The sequence below is a fragment of the Cimex lectularius genome, unplaced genomic scaffold (genome assembly GCF_000648675.2).
Source record: "Cimex lectularius strain Harlan isolate CLEC.00 unplaced genomic scaffold, Clec_2.1 scaffold84, whole genome shotgun sequence".
NCBI classification, from domain to species: Eukaryota; Metazoa; Arthropoda; class Insecta; order Hemiptera; family Cimicidae; genus Cimex; species Cimex lectularius.
This window is the reverse complement of record NW_019392631.1, coordinates 602,176-627,097: the sequence shown is the minus strand read 5'-3', so window position 1 is coordinate 627,097 and position 24,922 is coordinate 602,176. Positions and strand designations below refer to the sequence as shown.

General features: G+C 33.5%; 2 protein-coding genes across 3 annotated transcripts; one reads left to right on the top strand and one right to left on the bottom strand.

Moving 5' to 3' along the window:
• Nucleotides 1–840: 840 nt before the first annotated feature.
• Nucleotides 841–9,431, bottom strand: LOC106662819 (spermine synthase). Of its 2 annotated transcripts, none has more exons than XM_014387190.2 (8): nt 9,321–9,431; nt 8,976–9,250; nt 8,432–8,543; nt 5,554–5,676; nt 5,345–5,499; nt 5,196–5,285; nt 1,112–1,303; nt 841–1,056 (listed from the first exon to the last, which is right to left on the bottom strand). In XM_014387190.2, exons 2-8 carry the CDS (start codon nt 9,240–9,242, stop codon nt 904–906), a joined length of 1,092 nt encoding a protein of 363 aa, XP_014242676.1. In that variant the 5' UTR covers nt 9,243–9,250; nt 9,321–9,431; the 3' UTR covers nt 841–903. The 2 variants fall into 2 exon arrangements, with proteins under 2 accessions (XP_014242676.1, XP_014242677.1); XM_014387191.2 differs by lacking the exon at nt 8,432–8,543 and adding an exon at nt 7,962–8,070.
• A 323-nt stretch (nt 9,432–9,754) lies between these two features.
• On the top strand, nt 9,755–24,857 carry LOC106662818 (nucleolin 1-like). Its single transcript, XM_014387189.2, has 13 exons — nt 9,755–9,854; nt 12,063–12,338; nt 15,842–15,897; nt 16,726–16,796; nt 16,972–17,065; nt 17,129–17,676; nt 17,747–17,917; nt 20,475–20,711; nt 20,850–20,965; nt 21,168–21,233; nt 21,732–21,830; nt 22,061–22,551; nt 24,372–24,857. The coding sequence occupies exons 2-12, from the start codon at nt 12,237–12,239 to the stop codon at nt 22,538–22,540; spliced, it is 2,040 nt and encodes a 679-aa protein (XP_014242675.1). The 5' UTR covers nt 9,755–9,854; nt 12,063–12,236; the 3' UTR covers nt 22,541–22,551; nt 24,372–24,857.
• Nucleotides 24,858–24,922: the final 65 nt, after the last annotated feature.

Genomic DNA, 24,922 nt, shown 5'->3' with positions numbered 1-24,922 from the left:
AAATAGTAAGTAAGCAAGAAATGGTGTAATAGTAAGTAAGCAAGAGATGGTGTAAGAGTAAGTGAAAGAGAGAGAGAGAGAGAGAGAGAGAGAGAGAGAGAGAGAGAGAGAGAGAGAGAGATAGTAATTAACAAAGAGCGAGTGTAAGTAAACAAGCAATATTATATAGTAATTAAGAATTGAGATAGACAGAGAGAGAAAGAGTGTGTAATAATAAGTAATTATGAATGAAAAAGAGTGCAGTGCTAAGAGTGAGAGATTGTATATGTGAATTAAGTATGTGAGTGAGCAAGAGTGTAATAGTAAGTATGAGAGATGGAGAGTGAGAGAGCTATTGCTCTTCCTCCAATAATGTAATAAAATCTATTGCATTCTTTGCACTCATACTATGGCTATTATCATTCTTTCAGGTTTTGATCCACCGTAATTAGATAGATGTTAGTGGTGCTTAGTGGTCCTAATCGTCCATATTGATAACATTTTTGGTTGAGATGAAAAATTAGTGTCACGGCGGGATTTGAACCCATGACCTTCGGCTCAATATGCCGCTGCTTTCACCACTTGAGCTATCTTGACTTCAATCCTCTCGAACACCACCAGTTCCTCATCTCAACCTACAATCATTCAAATTTTCCTGTTTTTTCAATGTTTTCAGTTCGAATCCCATTTGTGACACTAATTTTTCATCTCAACCAAAACCTTAGATTTAAAAAATAAATAAATAATTGGAATTCTTTCAAACATTTTTCATTTAAAATATTTAGTTTGCATATCAATTAAAATTACAAGATCTTGTTTAAGGTATGTTGGTAAAAGCCCTTTTAAAGAAGAAAAAAAAGCTTTGTTGAATAACACATATGTATTTATTAGTGACTTATAAAAAAATGTAGTGTACGATAAATATTAATTTTTGTCTTGCTCCCTCCATATTTGGTAAAAGAGCCAGTCCTCAAGGAAGGAAGGAATGAACGCAGTCGCCTTTGAAAATGCTATGTTTTTGTCTATAGTCATTAATTGATCTTCGAACATTTTCACTGCGCATGGCACTCCACAGCACTGAAATTTCACCATTATTAAATTACAGCTTGATAAACCAAGAAAATGCTCTTACGTGTGTCATATATTTCCCCGAAGGCTTGAGAATCTGCATGGACGTTTTGATTATAAGATGGTTGAAGTCCCAGACTTCGTTTTGAGGAGTCGGAGAGACAGGCACATCAGTTAGGTCTCCAAACACATAGTCAAACTTTCTCCCCTCACGGATCATTGCCTCAAGTGATTTCATACAATCGCCTAAAATAATCTACAAAAATCGGATAATGAATTTTAAAAAACAGTATAAATTTAACTATCACCTCATCTTACCACCTATTTTCTAGGGATTGTTATGACTTAAAATTTTTCTTTTAAGTTTAATTTTGTCTTTGTCATAGAGCATTTAATAATGGAACTATCAAGTTATGTAAAAAAAATTAAATAAATAAAATGCTAAATTCTCATTTATTCTTAATTGGATTGTAAATCATCAGTTTAATGATCAGGAAGCTTAATAATAGTAATAATAATAATCTATTGCCAATGTAGATAAAAATGTTATAAATTGTTGATGAATTATTTTTAGCACTCAACTATTTAATTTTAGAAAGTAATACAGTGCTTGTTATGCTGTAGTAGTTACACTACATTACAATGAAATTAAAAATGAATATATATTCATCATCACTGTCAATTCAAAAACGTTATTTATAAATAATTTCTTGACTGAACACACAGAATATTCTAACTGCTTGCAAAAAATGAAACATTTTGAAACAATAGTTGAACAAGAAACAATGTTTATATGCAATAAAACTAACACAAATACAATAAATAAATAACATGCAGGTTGTAATAACTAACGTAGAAGTAGGAACAATTTACTTCTACGGTTAGAAATACAATACCAAAAATTACAGCTGGCTAACGAACTGAAAATCATAACAAGTAAGCAAAATGACATATTAAATGTGCAATAAAAGGGAAATGTAATAAAATCAATGGGAAAGGTTAAAAAACCAAGCAGGATCCTGATAAAGGTAAATGGTTAGTCAACTTTGTTGCTTTAGAATTACATGCTGATTGCACCGATATAGATATACACTAATTATTGAACAAATTTATTGCTAACTATTAATTATTTAATAATCTTCATGTAAAGGTTTTTATAATACGTGGTACGTTATGAACAACGTATTTGAGATGAAAAGTGTGTACCACGGTTAGGATTCAAATCCTCGGAGTACTGCCCCAAAGACCGTGGATTTGAAACCCACCTGTGGCACCTCTTTTCATTTGAAATTTTCAGTGTTCATGTTATATCAAATAAAATAAATATTGGGTGTGTGCATAAGTATTTTCTGTTTCCAAAAAAAAAAAAAAAAAGTAAAACAAAATATAAATGTATTTTATTTTTAATCCGAAATATAAATGTTTTTGTACAAGTATGATAACATAGAAAAGAAGAAATCAAGTTTGATTTTCGGAATGTTTTTGTTCAAAAACACCCTACCTTTTAAGTGGTTTTCTAAGTAGCGGAACAAGTAAAAATTAGAAGGGGCAACGTCTGGAGAATTTTTTAATTTTTTTATAGAAAAATTATACAGGGCACATCAGATCAGGTCAACTTTAAAATTTCAAATACGACCCTATACATATTAAATATGTCAAAAAGTGATGTTCTAACTGCCTGCTTTGTTTAAAGATGCAAAGATTTGCTCTTTTTAACCACTCTTCACCAGTGCTCAGAGCGATAGAGTTGGGGAGATGGACTGACAAGTATTTTCTATCCTTTTCCACAGCTCTTCTTAAAACCCTTCAAACACTTCAGAGAAATTTGGATTTTTGGAATTAGTAAAATATTCAGCTACCCGACAAAATTACACTGTCGGTTTCTTTTTGCCATAACTGTCATGTTTTGATCAATTTAAAATTCGATTGCACCATTGTTTTCAGCATAAAAATTTCTTTAAAATGATGTGACAAGATGTATAGTGTCGTATTTTAAATTTTGAAGTTGGACTGGGCCTGTATAATTTTTCTCCAAAAAAGGTAAACATTTAAAATTACACTAAAAAATCTGAAACACTTTTTTTTTTATAGCATCATTGGTTCAAGAGAAATTCAGCTGGGCCATCTAAAATGGACACCCTGTATAGGGTGTTTTTACTGTGAATGAGGCATTGTCATGGTGATTGGATTGGGTCTAGTCTATTCACCAGGGCTGGACGTTTTTCCTTCAACACTGACCCAAGATACTCTAGCTATGCACAGTATACCTATGCCATAAAGGTTTGATTGCATGGTAACAGTCCTTAATAAATTATTCCTCGAATATCCCGCCAGACAATGGGACCTTACGAGGAGGGATCCTCTTGACGATGACAACGGCGTTTCATTCTTCTTGCAAATGGTCCTTCGACATTTTAACATTTTTTGCGAAGGATCCACTCATCGCCAGTAACCAAATGGGAAATAAAACCTTATTTTTTCGTATTCATGTTTGACAATTCTTTAGGAACCCATGGATCGAATTTCAGAACGTAACCCAGAGATTAGATTCTTCTATTGCTGTGCAATTATTTAAATCTCTCTGACAACTCTGCGAGAGTTAATTTGTTCCAAAGCCACTAATAAGAGGTCTTTTTAGCTTGTTAGGCATTCCACATCGAGACTTGTCTTTGATTCGACTCACTCCATTATGAAATCATCAGAACTATTGTTGACTCACATTTTCAGTTACGACATTATCACTGTAAATTCCACAAAAATGTCTACAGATATTTGCCATTCTATGCCCTAGATTGAACTCATATAGCAAGCAATATTTCAAATGAATTTTATCTGCTTCCAATATGCAGTTATTTCTAGGCTAACTTTTTGGATCAACTTCCCCTTCTTTAACAATCTCTTTCAATAAGGTTTTCCCACCCAAGAGCTAATGGGACGAGTAGGTAATAATGGATCACCTTTATAAAGATGAAAGATGAAATTTGAAAAAAAAAATAAAAACTTACGCACACACCCAATAAATAAATGGCAACTATAAATAACCTTGAAAATATTTAACAATAGTAGATGTCAACAGACAGTCTTGTATTACGTCCTGTATCATGTCTTGATTAAAGAGAGAAAAAAAGAAGTTATAATCTTAATTTACCTCAAACCTCAAATAGTCATACCGGTACTACAGACCTCACGTGTAGGCACAATAGCTAATACCTATCAAGAATAAATGCAACTGAACAAGACAAAAATTTATAAAAAAGGAGAACAGTTTTCATTAAAATATGTCCAATTATAAAGTAGGAGCAGATGACTATTGGTCAAGATAAATTATTATTGCCTGAAATGATGACTAAATGTATCAGACAATAATACTACTAAATATGCAGCATGCAAGTTAACATAGTAAAAAAATATTGTGGGGGAAAAACAATCATGGTGGAATGACAATTGCAGAAAGAGAAACAGAAGCTAAAATAAAATCATGCAAAGGAAAAAGAAGAAAATAGATATTAAGAAATGCAATTTTATAGCAAGATAATGCAATAAAAAAACGAGAATATAAAAAATTTGAGAAAAACAACTATGGGGACTACTAAGGAGAATTGTGGTGACTGAATCATTGAGGGTGTTTGATTATTAGATTTGCCTCATATGTGGGATCAATCCCAGCATTGCATTTAAATTTTTCTTGATAATTTGAAAAAAAAAATAAATAAATAAATAAAGAGTCTGACCTCTTGTCCACAACATACACCAGTTGGATGTAAAGCTGTACAGTTAAACAGATTTTTTTCTTATTTTCTACTATTACTTATTTACTATTTAGTAGTAACATTTGTTAATATAACAAAACAGGATGAATTTAGAATAAAGTTTATATTTCTGAAAGGTGTCAATGAGAGTCCGACTTTGTTTGAATAATTCACACTTGGTTAAATTTGTAATTACAATAACTTTGACTTGGCCAAATTAGAAAAAGCTGTCATAAAATTTTATAAGAATTTCCTCCTGTTCATCCCACACAGTCTACCAGAATTTTTATTTGTCAATTTTTATCTTTCGGTCAGACAAGATTGCAAGGACATTTATGAAACACACGGAAGATCTCGACTGTGTTGAATTAACACAGAAACTATAGGAAGAAAACAAACCTCATAGTTAGGCCCTTTCATGGAATCTAGAACGTTTCCACAGCACTCTCTCATATGTTTTCCACAAACTCGAATCACAAGCTCGTCTAACTGTGACCATCAACTAATTAGTAATATTTTATTTTTCTTTTAACAAAGAGGCATGGTACCTCAAACATCAAAACAAGTTTAGGGTTTTCCTTAAGGAGTTCGTAAAGCAGAGCACCATCACCACCGCCTAAAATTACAATCTCTTTGCCAGCAAAGTTCTCTTTACCTCTCTGCATAAGAGTCTCAGTATAAATTAAATCTCGGTCAGACAAATCTGTTAATTAATCAGAATTAGAATAAGTTATCAATTCAGAAGATGAAAACTTACTTTGCAGTCCATCTAGTATGAGCATGTTGCCGAATGTTTTTGAGTGGACGATTTGCACTTTTTGATAGGGAGAAGTCTCCTCGAACACGACCTCATCGATGTCATACTCTAAAATCCTTTCATCTAAAAGAAATAAATACAATTTTATTTTATGATATGAACAGGCAACATAATTCAACTTTTATTACAAATAGGATAACAACTAGAATAACTAAATATTTCTAGGGTAAATAGAAACTAATGATTTTATGCATCACTTACAAGTAACAATTTGCAGTCATTACATGAAGTTGTGATTAATTGCAAAGTCTGATGAAATGTTTTCACCACATTCAACAATTTTAATACATAGTGACTTAATTTTTTTTTTTTTGTGAATGATGCTTATTTTTAAATTATTATTTTAAGTGTGTGGTGATCAGTGACCGTTAATTGATAATTATTCAGATATTGTGAGATGCGGTCTGGTGTGATGTAGATTTCAGAAAAGCATTTTCTTTATCGTGACACGACTCTCAACACGACACGCAAGAATGGCACAATTACACAGAAGACAAACACTTTGAGCCCTAAAGATGATCTCAATAAAGATCGAAACGTTGGCACGATAAAGAAAATGTTTTTCTGAAACCTACATCACACCAGACTGAATCTCACGATTTCTGAATAATTATTTTAAGTTGTGACTACAAAAACATTTTGTATCAAGGAGTCAGGGCCATAATGATTTAGGCATTGATACAGCACTCATCATACAAAGTAAAGGTCAGGGCTGCTAATATTAGAACCAGATTTCTGTACAAGATTGTAATGTATTTGATTTTTATTATATGCTTTACATTCTGTAAGACAAAATGCTTATAAGGCAAACAATATGTTGTGTTTGTTTTTGTTGGCTGTGTTAGATTCCATTTCCGTTTATTGTTAGTCGAGGAATTAGCAAGAGTTATTTATTTGTTTTTTCAGTTTTTTATAATATTTTATTTAGTTGACTCCACGTCTTTTTTCTCTTCCTAAAAAGAGTTTCTTTAAATTAGGGGTAGTCCAAGAGACACGTAGTTTACCACCACATCGTGTCTTTTGGACTATCCCTAATTTAATTAAACTCTTTTTTTATAATTGCAAATATATAAAAATCTTATCTCTTTTTCTTCTTTGGCCAACTCATGATTCATATGATACATAGATCAATTTTTTAAAAACACAAATATTGATTTATTCATGCAATTTGGAACCATTTTGGAAGATACGGATAAAATTTATCATTTAATACTGATATACGCAATTCAGTTAAAAACATGATTAAAAAGTGAAAAATTAAAGTGGCACTGTAGGTGGGCAGGATTGGTAGAGAAGCTGATGTGTATCAAGAGGTCTATTGGTGGCCACAGAGAAGCTAACTAAAGAAGGGCCATCCTCACCCGATTAAGGATTATGCCATGCGAGGTTGACACTTGGACAATTATTGGACCGAAGCCCACTTATTTGTCCAGCATACAGAGAATGGTTGCTCAATGTGCTCCCCCTAATTGAAGGCTGCAATTCCTTGCGTCCGTATAGAGAGCACACAGAAATGCCACCCTACATGAGAATTTTACTTGAACATATCAGCGAGTATTTGGGCCCTTGTTCAACAGTCAGCACAGATCATATCAACCCTTGGGGTGATGGTGTTTTTTGAGAAAAAAAAAAATTTGTAAGAATGTCAGGTTCAAATGCTGGAGCGCTGGATTCGAACTCGGGACCTTTACCTTACAGTGACGAGCGCTGTGTCAATCCCTAAACCATTGCGGTCACTAACACCCCCTCCCGGTTCCTATTCTTGGTGGAATCAGGTTGTTTTTATTGAATATAGTGCTGATAGTTTTGTATCCCTTATGTGTGGTAAGAGTGAATGTATTTATTAGCGTGAATGTGTAGTGTAAGAGGGTTGATGACAGAATATTGAGTATTCCATCAGCTTAACTGAGTGAATGGTATATAAATAGGAAATAATGTATCTAGGAGTAAGAGAGTGAGAATAGGTTTGGAATTTAAACTGATGGCATGGGAGCTGAAATGACATAGCTGTTGACAGCTGTCCTGGGGTTGGCTCAAGCCCCCCAGCAGTAAAATACACAAACTGGAATTGCTAATGTACTATGAGGCTCTGTACATATGCATATGTATATGTGCATGTGCAGATTTAAGCTTACAAATCAGTAATTTATACAAGTCCAAATGCAGTCTTATTCAATAAATTAAAAATATTAAAAGTTTCAATGTTATAAACTTTAAATGTTGAATAGTGACTGAATGAATTATTTACATTCATGTGGTAATAAATATGAATGGCTGAAAATTAAATTTAAAAAAAAATTCTACGTGTATTAAACAGAAAAGTGGATGAAAAGAGATGGTAATATTACCTGATGTTGGGTAGTATCTGTTAATTCCCCCTCTCCTCAAAGGAGGGAATTTGTTGTATTTCTTGCATCCAAAAAGTTCTGCAATTTCTCTTTCCAGTTTAGTGATTTGCTGTGTTAACCAAGCAAAAGAAGAAAAAAATAATAAAAGAAAATGGTAGCATTCAGGATTGTCTGGATATCCAACACTACTGTCACATTGCTTCGACAAACAGAAATTTAAAAAATAAAAATAAAATAAAATAAAAATAGGCTCATGCAAATGATTGTAACTCTGCATTAAGTTCGAATGGAAAAATAAAACCCCATTTGGCAAGCCATATATTAAAGGGGGAGAAGTGAGCTTAATGAATTCGTTACCTGTATCCGAAATGGCCCGTTTGCTTGGTAAATGATGGTAGAAACATGCCAATAACGGTGAAGGACATAAATGAAATTTTAAGTTTAGAAATGATGCGGACATCTGACAATACCTGACGAGTTCAGATAGAAGTCGATGGCGGCACCTCGCTTTAAAGTTGGAAACAGCTTGCTACGACGAGTGTTAAGTACAAACGTGAGCTGTGCTTCCAATGACTGCATTTGCTACATGAATTATCAATTATTACAAACTATCTTTATTATTTTTACAAAAATTAATATTCTGACACAATCAATTCTTTAAATTATGGCTTCCCAAAAAGGTATTTTTTTATTTTTCCTTTATATATAACGTTTTAAAAAACACATAGCTCTTAATAGGGTACTTTGTATATGCTTAAGTTTGCCAGTATACGGGTCCTCTACGAAACCGTAGGCATTAAGTTTATTTATTAATTTTTAATCAATCGCCTTGCTTTAACTGGCAACACTTCACCTCATGGATGAGAATTTAAAATAGTTTGGTTCAATTGGAAAGAATTAATGGACATTTGTTAATCTGTCCATCTTAAATAGGAAATATCGCTTGGTAGTAAGGCGATCGTACCAAGATTGAAGGGGAAGTTTTTTCAACGGTGTGATATAATAATTGTTTACCCGAAAATTGATGATCTCTTCTTCGGAGTCCTTCTTGTAATATTCTATGTTGAGGGTGATGAGGCCCTGTGGGAATCCTCGGACGGTGACGAACGCACCTCGGTCAGCGGTCAGGACGAGGAGGAAGCCGCCGTCGTCCATCCGCCGGTTGAACGTTTTGTTCAGCTGCGGCAGGTAATTACCAAGCACCTTCGTCACAAGTTCTTCGTGCATGTGCATCTCGGAAGACTTGACGGTGAAGTCGAGCAGGATCGTGTTCACGGCCATATCTAAAACTTTATTTCTGCCTATTAGCTCACTCTAAACTTGACCTCCTGATGATGATCCTACTGATGATGCACCTACCCGACTGGCCTCACAAGTCACCGGGCACTACACGTTCACTCTTCACGGCGAGAAATACCGGCTGAAAGGGAGTCAAGATAAAAAAAATTAAGGTTACGGCCTACAGGGTGCAGACTATTAACAGACCAACGCATGCGCAATTAAAAAATCAAACCAATGAAATGTGTTTTAAAATGAAAGAAGAAACAATAGTTACTGCAATCAATTCTAGCATCTTTTCTGAAATTCTTAAAAACTTAAACAGAGCTACATAAGCACCAATATACAAAAGTGGTGACAAATCTAATATTGAGAACTACTGTCCAATCACCATACAATCTTCCATCTCTAAATTATTAGATTCTCTTAATTTCTGTATCTATCTTCTATCTACCTATCTGTCACTGGGTGGCCCCAAAAAAATTCAAGATCTTATAGAAAATTGAACACTGAGTAAAAAAGGTCCTAAAAAAACTGGATCCGGAAAGCCTTCAGTACAGAGCTAGGTTTAAAAAACCAAGAAAAAACACGTTTTCTGGCCTTATTTGTGAAATAGTAAGTAAACCACTACTAGTACCATAAAATAACTCGAAACAACATCATAGAGCATTGGTTGAGTTGAAAAAGTTAGTGTCACGAGCGGGATTCGAACCCACTACCTTCGGCTCAATACGCCGCTGCTCTAACCACTCGAGCTATGGTGTAAAAAGGGGCGTGACCAACTTTTTCATCTCAACCAAGACCTTACATAAAAAGAATAATTAATTGCAATAATTAATATGGTCAATTAGACCACTAAACGTAAATGGATTCATAGTGCATTTATTTAAGCGTGGAACGACACAAAAATCAGCCTGATTGATTGAGAATTATAATTTTCGTGATTTTTCAAAATTCCAAGGGGAGGGCACAAAAACTCACGTTTCTGACATTTTTATCGATAAATCCAAAAGATGCACCCCTACTAAAAAAAATCGAAAATTCGAGATTCAAAAAATCTAAAAATTCGAAACAAACCTTGTCCGTCACATTAGCAAAAATGGGCATAGCTTGGACTTCACGTAAAAGGTGCAATACATCACAGCTCGAAGAGGGTACATTGAACCGTGATAATCAATTAATTTTATTAAATCCATTGTAATAAAATAGGCCCTGGGGATGTCACTATAAATTTCCGAAAGTTTGGTGAACCCGGCATTTAGTCTTTTTTCACCCTACTAATGACCCCTACAAAGATTGGAACATCCTACATAGATTATCTGCAGGTCGATCAACGAATCCATTATTTAGTGGTTTGATTGACCAAATTACTTCTTTCAATCAATTAATCTTTTTATGTAAGGTTTTGGTTGAAATTAAAAAGTTAGTAGCACGAGCGGGATTCGAAGGCGAAGGTCATGGGTTCAAATCCAGCTAGTGACACTAACTTTTTCATTTCAACCAAAACCTTACATAAAAATATGAATTAATTAATTTTATTATTGACAAACTTTTTTTTAAAGAATAAAATGTAATATTCATTAAAAGATGCGTACATTTCCAAAAATTATGAAGTAACCCCTTCAGATGTATCGTACATTTCACTCCATTTTAATTTCCCAAGCTACGTTGTTAGGGTAATACAAAGCTACCTGCAGGGCAGAAGATTAGTAACAACTATTTAGAGACCGTGAGATGCGGTCTGGTGTGATGTACGTGTAGAAAAACATTTTCTTTATCGTGCCAACGTTTCGATCTTTATTGAGATCATCTTCAGGGCCTGGGATCTATAAACATTGTTTAAATAATACACATGTAGATTCGTTCTGTAGAATGTTTTCATTAAATTAGAACAGTATTTAGATAATAATTTATTGTAATTTATCAGCAGTGATGGTTTTTCAGTACAAGTACAGCTAAATATACTTAAATCTGAATATACATTATCTTGAGTACACGAAATAGAGAAGAATGACAGTAGCAATCTTTCCATCTCAAAAATTGTATGTCCTCATTTACAACAGTAGATTTATTATTATGTTTTTAAAGTGTTTTTCATTTTTTTAAATATAAAAATTTAAAAAAAATTAAAAACCCTGAGTATTTCGTTCAGGTTATGAATTTTGCAGTTAGCTAATTACAAGTCAAAACTAAAATACCTAATGTAATTTGAATATAGATAAAAAGTTAACTATGAGTAAATGACGTATGTGATAAATGGCATAACATTTAAAGAAAGTTTTGAGTGGGTATGAAATATTATTAAAATAAACTGAACTATATTTTTTAACTGTATGGTTTGATTAAACCTAAAATTTCTATATTGTGTACATCACTGTATAAATCCATTTTCACATCTTACATGTATTTGTATAATTTAAATAACGTTTATAAATCCCACGCTCTTAAGATGATCTCAATAAAGACCGAAACGTTGACCATAAAAAAAATGTTTTTCTAAACCTACATCACACCAGACCGCATCTCACGATCTCTAAATAGTCATTACTCTAAATGTTCTGCAGGTAGATTTGTATTACCCTAACAACGTAGCTTGGGAGATTGTGTATTTATAAGTGTTTCGTTTAATGAAACATTTATAGGTTGTCGTTGAAATTAAAAAAACAAAAAACAGGAGAGGGGCGCTTTTCAAATGAATCTCACTTTCTGACACCGCAGTTAATATTTCATTAAAGTAGTCTTTTGACACGTTTAGAAAATAATTTTCGTGTCGTTCAACATTCATGTTGGAGAAGAAAAAAACCCTTGTAAAATTGATTGTAGGTAAATTTTGTGTTGGGGGATTTGGCGTGGTGTAGTCCTGGGGAGTGCGAACATGCGGCGTGCGCAGAACTTCCGAATCGGTCACTTGTCCACGCCACAGAAGCGGATTCTCCTGTAGACCTGTCTTCGGCTGTTAGTTTTTTTAATAATAGTCGTTTGAATTTCTCTCTTGAGATGGCCACCCTCGTCGATTCGGCCCTCGTCTCCTTGGTCTTCGACTACCTCAACAAAAAGGATAAAACTTTGGCACAAGTTTTCCAGAAGAAGACGAAAGCGGTGAGTAGCGACTTCTCCAGGCCGGCTGCACGTCGGCCCTTTCAAATCCCACGTGGTCCCTCATGAACTGTAACCCATCTCAAATATAACTTGTTATTCTCATTTAATCCGTTCTTCTTTCTTCTAACGTATATTTTACGTATAATTATATTGCTTCCCGCCTTAATCGCATTTTATTGAAGTTCAGTTCTAACACTTTGGGTTTTGTTTAGAATAATCGGCGTAAGCGCTGCGCTACTTACTCTTCTGGGGGAAGGCAAGGTTCTAGAATTTTATAAACCAGAGAGTACATTCTTCAACATTTACTTTAACACAATTCCCTCTTAAATGTTCACAAACAACAACAAAATCTTAATAAATTAAACATGTAAGCTTCAACCCTAAATCTTGAATGAGTTAACAATGGGAATTTCCTCAAACGATGCTCGCTACGATTGGAGTCCATAGCATCCCCAACACTTTTCCTGTTTCTTGACTGTTGACTTAATCCAATGGATTGCAGGCTGAGTCCATTTGTTGAGTCCCAGAGGGAGTGTGGCTGCTTCCGTTCTGGAATCGACTGTTCACTGCCTGGTATGAGTCCTTGATCTTGACTGATTTTTGATTTTTAAACCATCCCTTTTTATACCAGTTTTTCTATCAGAGTAGGGGTGGAAAAGAAAAACAAAAGTCGGAGGGATCCACACTCAACGGGTGGATTCACGAAGACGGGTGTTCATACGTGGTTGATGCGATCCTGATTTACAATGTCCCACGTCTACATAGTTTTACCTTTTGACAACCCTTCAGCATTAAATAGCTTGACATTAGTTATTTGATCGGTTGTCCAACTATAACAACTTACTGTTCAATCCTTTTTAAAAAGGATCGAACACTGCACTCACTCATTCACCACCGCACTCACCATTCATCATTTCTATCAATTTACAGTTTTCTAAATTCGTGGGTAAAATCCCGTGGCTCCTGTCTGGGCCTGAGACACCATTCAACATTCTTATTTGACTAATTGTAATTATAGCTGGGTTTCCTTGGTTTGCTGTGACAATTTTTGACGAACTGCTTAATTATTCCCAGATTAGTGGGGAACATCACATTCTCGTCTGGGTGATCAAATTTACAGCTTTTTTTCTATGGAAATTTAAACAAAAAAATTTCTTACTTTAACAATTAGAACTTGTTCTAAGACAGGGGACACTATTTTTACTCCAACGCCTATACTCAAAATAAAGTATTTTATTACTATTTTTATATACATTTTTTGGCACTCAGAAGGTTTTGCCCACTACAATATATCATACTAGGAGCGTAACAGTACCGATACATTAAAAAAAAAATTCTTTGAACCACTAGATAGGCATAACGCACACTAGTCCGTACCACCTCTGTGCATTCAACAATTTGCTGAATATTTTGTCAGGCATGTTCCGTGCATGATACAGAACATTGCTACAATGGTGTATGCCGACAGGCCGTGGGATTTGTACAGAAGAGCATTAAAGAGTGAAAAAGGAAATAGTGGATAGACAGTGAGAAATATTATGAAATGGATTTATGAAGATTGTTTTGACTCCCTTTTTCTTACAAAGAGGAAAGGATTCTGTTGAGTTTACAAGTGGTGATGAAGAACCTGATATGATTTTTTTTTCAAACATTGGCAAAGAATGAGATATTTTCTTTAATTTTTTAAAATGAATTATAGCAGTCTGCTGCACCATCTGGCTCAACGGCTTAAATGCATTTTCAGATGTCTGCAACCTATCTTCGCAATTGACATCCAGTATTCCCCCAAGTGCTACACTTTTACGCCAACACCTGACAATGGGAACAATCAGTCACATTGATGATGATGATGATTGAGATGGGTGTTAGGAGCAGTTCATAGCCTTTATTAATGATACTAAGATTGTTAGTATAGATTCCAAAATGGTGGACTAGATCTCACGATGGTATTCTAAGTTTGAAAAATAATAGTTTACCAAGTTCAAAATTCGTGTTTCTTATTTAAAAAAAAAATTTCCCCCTCAAATACAAATTTAATTTACGCTCACAAAATATATTGTGCACAAACTTTTTTTTCATATGTTACTGATATACATATAACATAAGTATATTAGTATGTAATGTTATTTAAAAATAACAACATGGACAAAAAAAACTTAAAATTCCCAAACACATATTACAATTAAATAGTACGACTAAACATTAGTAGTAAAATTACTAAAATAGATGACATATTGCTACATAGCAAACATTTTTGGCCGATAAACATTGTTATTTACAAACAGCCTGGAGGTGACAATGGGTGTTCAAATGCAGCTTACAAAAACCCAAAAAGATTATTTATACTTTTTATTGTTTAATGATGATGACAAATCATGCAAAATGTAGCCAAAGTAAAAATAAAAAAGTAAAAAATAAATAATAATAATCATACTCAAAGAAATGATGGAGAATGCGTCCACAGTCAAAATTAAAATCATTTATTAAGGTTTGAGGTTAAAGAAGGCCTGAATTTTTTCAAGCAAAAGAACGTTGAACTTAGCAGGGAACAGAAGTTGTTACATGTTTATTTATTTTTTGGTGCAATTTAAACAAGTGTCACCTACAATTAACCCCGTAAAGAGTCAGTTTATTTTAACTATTTGTTTATTCATAATTAAACTCTTTTTCATTCTGATTTGTATTTGTGGTAAATGGCTCCATACACAGTTGTACCTGAATCCATATCAGACGATATGTATAGGCACAATACAGATTTTCATTGTTTCTTTGTTTTTCCTTCAGTTGTGGCAATTTTCCTTTATATTGTTGCAAAAAGTGTTTGACATGGGTAGTAGAAATCTTTCTAAGAATAACATATTAATAAACTGGATTATAATAAATGACAAACAAATGTAAATAACTGTTATAATTGATAAATTTGTGCAAATCAGGGGAGAACCACAGTTTCCGAGGGGTTAGTGTGATATAGACTCTTGGCTCGTAGACCTCACGGTCATGAGTTCGATTCCCATCGTCGTCCTGGTCTTTTTTTTTTCTATGATACCCTTCCTCCCCCAACTACATTTAAACAATGAATTATGTACTCTGGTTAATATAAGAGTTCATATTGCCATTAAAAAAAAAAAAAAAAAAATGCAATTCTTTTTCTCTTGACCACAATCCTAATGTACGATAATATTATCAGGTTCAGCTTTGTGCCATCATCAGGGAGGAACTGTTTCTCTGTCCATGTAGGTGCTGGTATGGACATTCGTTGCAATGATGAATGATAACCATCATAAAGAGTTAAGGGTTAAAACGTAAACTTTTCCTCCCCGTATGTTAAACACACAACTTAGCATTGATGGATGCTGTTTGACACAGTGTAATGTGTTCAGTCATGTAAAAAAACATGATAAACTCGATCATTTTTTCAAAACCCATCTTCCAAAACAATGAAAATATTCCACATATGTAACACATGGCGAATATAACAAATTAATAATAATATTTTTTTCCAGGCTGCTTTACCAAAAGGTTCACCGACATTGGAAGAAATTTTTAAAAATTACCAAAGGTAGGTAATTTTTTCCTTATTGTAGATTTCAGTTTTTTAAGGAGTTGAATTAATTAAACATAAAATCTATAATCTATAAGTAAGATTAATGTAGTTTGAGTAGTTTACTGTAGTTGAATGCTTAAGTCCTCTTTCACATGTTGAACTTGTTAAATTGAATATGGTTCAGAACCATTAGAGCCTCAACTAGGAACAGATCAATTTAAAAAATAAGTCTCAGTGTAATGAAGGTATATGGTATCTTTTATCTAGTATGTGCCGAGTGGGACAATAATAAAAAAATTATATAGCAGGTATTTCTTGCGCAGTTGAAATAATAGAAATAAAATAAAATCCAAATCACAAAAAAACTAATATTCTTTTCTTTAAAGTAAACAAATAAAATTCAATTATTTGAAATAAAATAGAAAAATCGCAATTAAAATAATCCTACAAAACGAAACAAAAAAATTGTTTTTTACCAACCTGTTAACTTTGATTAGAAGTAGAAGCCACTCGTCATGGCGAGAGCAGCACTAGTTTCTTTATCTATTTGTTTGACAAATATGAATTAATTTTTTTAAGATTAATTTAAAAAAATCTGGAATTAAAAACTTTTTGAATTTACCTAAACAATCTAAAAAGATACCTATATAGAATAGTGAGCGATCAATGTTCAGCTGTGCCACTTCCAAGATACCTATATAAGTAATGGTCATATATAAAAAAAAATAGAAAAATTGAATTGGATAAAACTTTATGTGCAAGAACACAACCGGCAGAGGGTTAACGATAATTTAGATTAATCTCGATTGAAATTTTTGTCATTAACCAACATCATATTTTCAGTACTTCGTCAAAGAAAGTCAATCTGAATGCAGTTTCCAAAAAGATGGATGATTCTTCAGATTCTAGTTCAGGTATATAATTTATTTTACATAGATTTTTGTATAAACATTTAATTTTTTAAAGTTAAGATAGAACACTCATAAATTCGCAGTAGATAGAAAAAAAGAGTATTGTGGCTTTAAGTGAAAAATTTGAGTTGAATTTAAGTTATACGTCTGTTTTTATAAATGAATGCTTTTTTCATAGAATCTGAAGATGAAACTGTTCCGGTTAAAACGAACGTTAAACCCCAAAATGGTATGCCTGCTCTTAAAACATCAGTCACTAAAGCAGACACAAGGTGAGATTTGTGATATTGTCTATGGTTTATAAGAATTTATTTGTAAATTGTTTTCTCACCCAGCTCATCAGAGGACTCCAGTGATGAAGAGGAAGCGGTTAAAAAAGCACCATCAAAACCACCAGTGAAAGGGCCTCCAATGAAATTAGCGGCAGGATCTACTGCTAAGAAAGACAGCAGTTCTGATGATTCAGATAGCTCAGAAGAGGGTGTAAAAAAGGCACCACAACCCGTAAAACCTACAGCTGTTTCTCCAGTGAAAAAACTGAATGCTAAGCCAGTCCAGAAGGCTGAAAGTAGTAGTTCTGAGGACTCATCAAGCGAAAATGACAAACCAATGACTCAAAGTTCAGCAAAGCAACAGCACAAAACTCTGACTCCAGGCAAACCGCAGCACAAAACTCAGACTCCAGTCAAACCTCAGCAAAAGAATCCCGCCCAAGTGAAACCCACTAAAAAAGAGAGCAGTAGTAGCGATGACAGCTCTGATGATGAGCCTGCTCTTAAGAAACAGGCTGTGCTAACAAAACCTGCAGAAAAAAAGACCTTACCTGTTAAAAAGAAAGAATCTTCAAGCGATGATAGTAGTAGTGAAGAAGAAACAACAAAACGTAAATTTTAAAATATTTTTTTACTCTTAGTCCTTTTTGAAAAAGTATAAATTGATGTTTAAATTTTCAGAAGTTCGATTGAAAAAACCTCAGGAGGTAAAAACACCTTTGAAAAAAGCTGATACTAAAAAGGAAAGTTCAGATGATTCTTCTTCTGACGAAGAGCCACCAAAAACAAATGTAACTAAGAAACCCGCTCAGTTACCTGCAAAGAAGCAAGAATCTTCGAGTGACGATAGTAGTAAGTTTTGCTTTATAACATTTTTCTCCTCCACTATATAATTAATATACATTAAATGCACATAAAAACAATTAAATGCTTTTATTCAACTTCCTGCACATTATAATGTAAGTTGTTGAGGCGCTAGATTTTCTCCCTTCAAAAACACCCCGGAACCCCTCACTGTAGAAATAACTTTATTTTTAAAACAAAGAAGAAAAAAAAAGCGTTTGCTAGTTCAATTAAAAGTTTCAAATATAATTCATGTTTCTGGTCATTTAGGCAACTTTCTGACTGAGTTTAAACTTGTGAAATGAAATTACGTGAAAGCCATGTTTTGACATCTTTAAGTGTTGACGTCTGTACAAAAGAATAATCCATCAAACATAAATAGTGTATTATATAGAGAAGTAATTAAAAGAAAACATGAAAAGATGCATTATCTTTCGGATAACCCAATAGTTTGGATAAATAAATTAAGAATTACCATCTGTACATCGATTTACGACAGTAGACCTTACCTCCGAAACATTGCATTATTTAAAAAAAAAAAAAAATAAATAAAATAAAAATAAGAGAACATAATTGTGATAGAAAAAGTATATAAACAAAAGTAATAGTAGTAGAGTGTAAATACGATGAACTTCCAAATAATTTAGTCCACTATTTTCAACAGAGCAAATATAAAACGGATAATTTGTATATTATTTATTGACTGACTTTTGACATTCTAAGAAGTGTAAGAAAATGAAAGGTATGGGAAACAATCTCGGGGCGATGACTAGTAATAATTAAAGTTATTTGCAAAATGACAACAAAATTGCTTAAAGCCAGGAACACACTTACCCGATGTTACACCATGCGACGCTACCCGACGCCTTGCCACGTTATTGGTGGGGTGTGCACATCTATCCAATTCAAGCACACGTCGCGTACAGTCCACAGCGTTTATCACAATAATCACTATCACAATCGCAATGCATCTTTTGTTCTTAATGCACTATTTTGAGCAAAACCTTGTAATAAATTGTTAGTTAAATTTTATGAGCACAACCATCTAATAAATTGTTTGTTAACTTAATTGTTTTAAATAAAGTTACTCCTAACCAACATAATTAAACAATTTTTATAAAAACTTATGCATTTTTTATCTCGTTTAATTTGGTTTACATTAAAATAACATGTAATTAATATAATGACAAAATGACATGTACTTAGTTTGAAATAAACTTGGAAAAAATATGAGCGTCCTGTTCTGATGCTCTCCGACATTACAAAATGATGTAATTTTACGAGCAAAACTATGAAATAAATTGTTAATTAAATTTTATGAGCAAAACCGTGTAGTAAATTCTTCCAATGGTTCCAATTTTAGTATAATTACCGCCGAAGCGAGTACAATAAATTGTTAGTTAAATTCGTTATATCAAAAAATCGTATTCTGGTGTTTTGATTAATTTTCTACCAAACCATTAAAATTAATTTTTTAAATAAAAACTAATTATTTTTTAATCACAATTAATTTGGTTTATATTAAAATAAGTATGTTGTAATTAATATAACGACAATAATACATATAGTTCGAATAAAAATATGAGTGTCCGGTTCTTTTGTCTTCGACTTTACTCGGTGCGACCTGACGAAAATCTGGACAGTGGGGATCGCAGAGCGTCGGGTAGGTTAGTGTGGCATAACATCGGGTAGATGTGAACGGGGGTAATGCAATCTTATGGGAAATAGGAGTTTGGAAATTGTGTCGGGTAGCATCGGGTAAGTGTGTTTCTGGCTTAATGCATTGACCCCAGCAAATAGATGGACTTTTTTAGTCAAATCAGATATGACTTGCAAGGATACATGTTCGGCTACATTTACAAATGTATCTGTTTAAAATACTGTCATCCATGGATTGGTTACCATTGTTTGCCTTTTGTCCTTACTTAATTAGTTAAAACTTTTACTGCACCCTCCATATTCACCCGACCCCTCACGTACAGACTTTCACTTTTTAGGCATTTGATCACTTTTTGAGGCAGTGAAGCCGAAAATGCCTTCCAAGACATTGTTGGAGTTGAAATAAAGATTTTTATGTCAGCGGAATATAAGCGCTGATTACACCTTGGCAAAGATATAGATGGAAAATATTTTGAATAAATTTTCTTTATTTTATAAAAATTAAAAATAGTTTTGACTGCCTTTTCAAAATCTGCATTATTTTTGCATCAGCCCAACTTAATGATGTGAAAAATACAACAAAATAATAGCCCCAAACTGCAATTTGAGTGGTGATGTCTGTTGATATTTGTTTTACTGCTGGGCTCTTTGTAGCACTGTTACAGCACTGATATTTAATGAAATGAAAGCAAATAAAGAAAGCTGAAAGCTGATCAGAGCAGCTGTGTTAGGACGTGACTCGACCATGCAGTGATTTTCCTTCTAGCCAACTGTCCTAATTTTTAAAACTACTATTCCTGCGCTAACCACATAATTCATAACCCTTTCAGGCCAAACATGCCCCATCTAAACAATTAAATATTCGATATAGCTTATATTGAAGTATCCAATAACATTTTATTTTAAGGTGATGATGAACAGTCTAAGCCTGTCAAACTTCCTCCCAAAGTGAAAAACACTCCAGTTCAAAAACAAGTAGCTAAAAAAAAGGAGAGCTCTAGTGATGACAGTGATAGTGAAGAAGTCAAATCCCCTGTCAAAGCCCAAGTAATTGCCAAAACCCAGCAAATAGCTGCACAGAAGAAAAAGCAGGAATCTTCATCTTCTGAAGACTCTTCTGAAGATGAAGCTGCTGTAACTAAAGGTACATGTTTTGTGTTTTATTTCATTATTTTATATTTTGTGTTTAGTATCCTATTTATTATAGCAATACATAATAATCCATTATTAATAGTAGCATGTTTATTTTGCTTGTTGTTAATTGTACTGTTTAAATTGGTAGAAAAACCTGTACAAAAGAAACAGTCTTCCTCAGAAGACAGTTCTGGTGATGACGAACCCAATTTGAGCAAGGGAGTCAAGAGGAAACACTCACAAAACGGAGAAGAAACACAGCAAGTGAGTAAAACATTTAAAATTTGGACAACTGTTGTCTGTCACCCATGACCATTTCGTGTGGCTGAGAGAATACTCTTTTGTCACTTTTTATATATAGATGATTAAATAATATTTTTGAGAACTATTTCCTATTAACTAAAGTTTCATTAATTATTAAGAGAAAATATTTATGGACGTTAACCAAATTGTTTGTGTGTTATAGAAAAAACAAAACTACGGCAATTTCGTTAAAGGAGAAAGCTTCAATGATAATAATAATGATAATGATGTAAGTAATATTACTAATTGATTAAATTGTATTATAATTAACCTTTTATTATGTTTGTTTGTCCTTAAAGTAACACTTAAAGCACTTTTCATTTCAACAGGCACAAAAGAAAGATTTTGTGTGCTTTATGAACTGTTCCTCAAAATTTGATATGTGAAATTTCTTACCAAATTAAAGATAATTGCAAATCAATATAAAATTTATATGTAATTTAAATAAAAATTAATTACTTTTTCATATTTATAAACAACCTAAGAATTTGAACCAATGTTCAAATCAAAGAAAGACATTTGATGACTAACACATTATTTTATAATTCATTGTTACTATTGGCAGATATTTTTTTATGTGGTGTTGCTTTAGACAAATGAATTTTGAATTTTGTTTTTTCCTTTGTCCTTAATAATAATGGAATTGGAACTGGCAATAATAATTTCAATTAGTACATCTCAAATGCTACTTCATATTTATTTTTTGTTTTTTGTTCTTCAATAAAAGAGTAATGAGAAGACTAGAAAACCAGTTCCTTTTAGGCGAGTAAGAGAAGAAGATGTGAGTGTGGATCCGAGACTGAGCAACAACTCTTTTGAGGCCAAGGTGAGAGAGGGCACTTCATTTTAAATTCTCAGGCACAAGCAATCGTGGTGCTTACTCTCACTCGATTAACTCCATCGGACTAGTGTTGAATTGGCTAATTGAAATTAATATTACCTTTTTCATTCCATTTTTATATATATATTTAATGTTTATTTTGTCAGTTGATTGAAGGGAGATTGAAGTCCATGTTTGCCATGCCTGTTTTTGCTAATTCTTGTTTTCCTTAACAGGACGATGGAGGAATGGAGGAGAAAAAAGTTGGAAATAAAGATTTTGGCGGTGGACGTTTTGGTCGTGGTGGTAATAGGGGGGGTCGTGGCGGGTCGTGGAACAACAAGGGCGGTTCACCAAATTTTGGGAACAGAGGAGGAAGAGGCAGCTTCAACGATAGGGGAGGAAGAGGCGGCTTCAATGATAGGGGAGGAAGAGGGGGTTTCAAGGATAGGAAAAGCTTTGGGGAAGAGAGGAAATCTTTTGGGGGCGATAGGAAATCTTTCGGGGGTGATAGGAAATCTTTTGGGGGCGATAGGCAATCTTTCTGGGGTGAAAAGAAAAACTTCGGCAGAGGTGGAGGAGGGTTTGGAGGAGGTGACAAGAGAGGACGAGGAGGAGGATTCAGAAAAAGCTGGGGGGGTGATAGCAATACTAACCAAATACCGACATACGGTCCCGAACCCACACAAAATAAGAAAATTAAGTTTGACGATTAATTATTTTGAAGGTAACACTAATAATTAATTTCATGTTTTGTTTATTGTAATTAGAAATGTAACAGGGTTGTGCCAGACCTTCGCCATTTAAAGAGTTCAGTGTCTATGCCAAATTCTGACCAAAGTAGTGGTGGGTTGTTTATAGCGATGATTATCAGTATTTGTGTTATATTCGATGAGGTGAATATTCAACTCAAACTCCTCAGCTACTCGGTAGTGGGTGAATTTAAGATGTCTGGCACTGCCTTAAGAATTTTAGAATTAAGAATTATTAAATACATTCAAAGACAAAAAAAGTTTAATTTCTCGATAATAATGTATTCATAAAATAAAGGTATAAAGAGTTGACTTAAAACATAAACACAATTTTAATAACCTGTTTATTTATACAGTGTTACTAAGTAAATCCGTTTACTCTTTTTAAATTAAAAATAAAATCATCACTTTTTATTTATTTATTTATTTTTTGTACGAGGGTATTGTAATTAAAAGATTATATAAACCCTTGGGGTGTCGATGTTTTTATTTAAAAAAGCAAAACACAAAAAAAACTTGTAAATATGTGTCAGGTTTGAATGCAGGACCGTTGGATTCGAGCACAGGGCCTTTACTGTATAGTGATGTGCCGTGTCAACGTCTAAAATGTTTTGGCCACTGATGCCCTATTGTTTCCTTGCCCTGGTAAATGCTTTGAGTCAATGATGAACCAAGGGTCCGTTACATAGCTTAAATCATGGATGTGCTGTGCTGTACCATCCACAATGGTTTACAGCATTTAGTTGATCAAAGAGAAGGTAGTGCTTGACTCCGATGTACAATGGCTAGAGGTGATTGTTTTATTGCATTTCCCACACTACAAAACCATCATTTAACATGATAGGTAATCGATCAAATGATCCATAATGTAAGAGTGAGTTGTAAAACAGTTACTGGATGGCCTAGTCCCATCATAGCCTACTCTGCATGCATCAGGTTGTCCATTAGTGGAGAAGTATCGAGAAGAAATGTAACTATTCACAAATCAGCATCTTGCATGCTTGAAGTGGAGGGCTGTTGTCTTCACAGATGAGTGCCTGTTGGGTATGTGGCAGACAACCAGACCATGTACATGGAGAAAGTTTTGTTTCATTTGCCATGTGCCTCGTCAAAGATAGATGGTGTGGGGTGGAATCAACTTCCATGCCTGTACTGAATTGATTATTGTACTGAATGGAGGTATGATACATTGAGGAAGTTGTTCTTGAAACTGGTCCAATTCGCTCTATTTATGGGGGTTCTTTGTGTTATTATGCTCGACCGTATTTAGTATGAGATCACCGATTACTTGGAGGGTGAAGGATTTCCACATTCTGAAATGAATTCCATAGAGCACTCGTGGGACATGATAAAGAGACAGTTTTAACATTGTTCACCTCCAACAAGCGTTGAACACCGACCACTCTTGTTGAAACTTGTTCTGTTTCTCAAGACAAAATATCTGATCGCTTTGAAACTCGATGGCTAGCAGACGTAAGGCCCTCACAAAGCCAGAGGAGATAATGTGCAATCAAGAGCAAAGTTAGTTTTCAAAAATTGTTAGCTAAATTTTAATCTATCACTAATGATTTTCTGTTGTTTTGATTAATTTTCTTTCACACCATTTTAATTAAATAGTTAAGTAAATGAATTTCTAATTCTGTTTAATTTGGTTTATAATTCATATAGTTTGAGATAAAAAAATATCCGAGTGTTTTTTGTCTTTGAGTGTATTTAATCGTTTCATTTCATAAATATTAATGTCTATAGTGAATGTTTTTGTGCTTTACCAATCCATGTTTGTTTTCTTACACAGAAAGGAGCAAGAGGAAGTTGGGGTGAAAAAGCATATGAAGTTCTAAAGCACACAAAGGGGAAGGCTTTCCGCCATGAGAAAACGAAGAAGAAACGAGGCTCGTATAGGGGCGGCCAGATATCTACATCTGTCAATTCGATTAAATTTGATTAGGGTTTTAGAATTTGAGAGGTCTACATAACTGGCCAAATATTCCAGTTCAGGGAGGATGCTTCAAAATATAATGAGGCTTTGTTTTTATACATTGATTTTTGCTACGTTTCACTTTTTCACAGAAAGTAATGTAAATTTTTATATTACACACTAACACACAAAAATATTTCATTAAAAGACAAAAAAAATCATTTAGACACTTAAGAAACATAACAGAATGTTTCTTTTCTATTAGAAAAAAAAAAAAAAATCATTTTCAGCAGTTTTTGACACTTTCACATAAATATTGTAATTAAAGAAATGAAAAAAAAAACTTCAATCAGCTTATAAAAATAGAGCCAAGTATTTTGTAATATTTAATTTTATGTATATGTTTTAGTATATTACAACATTCACCC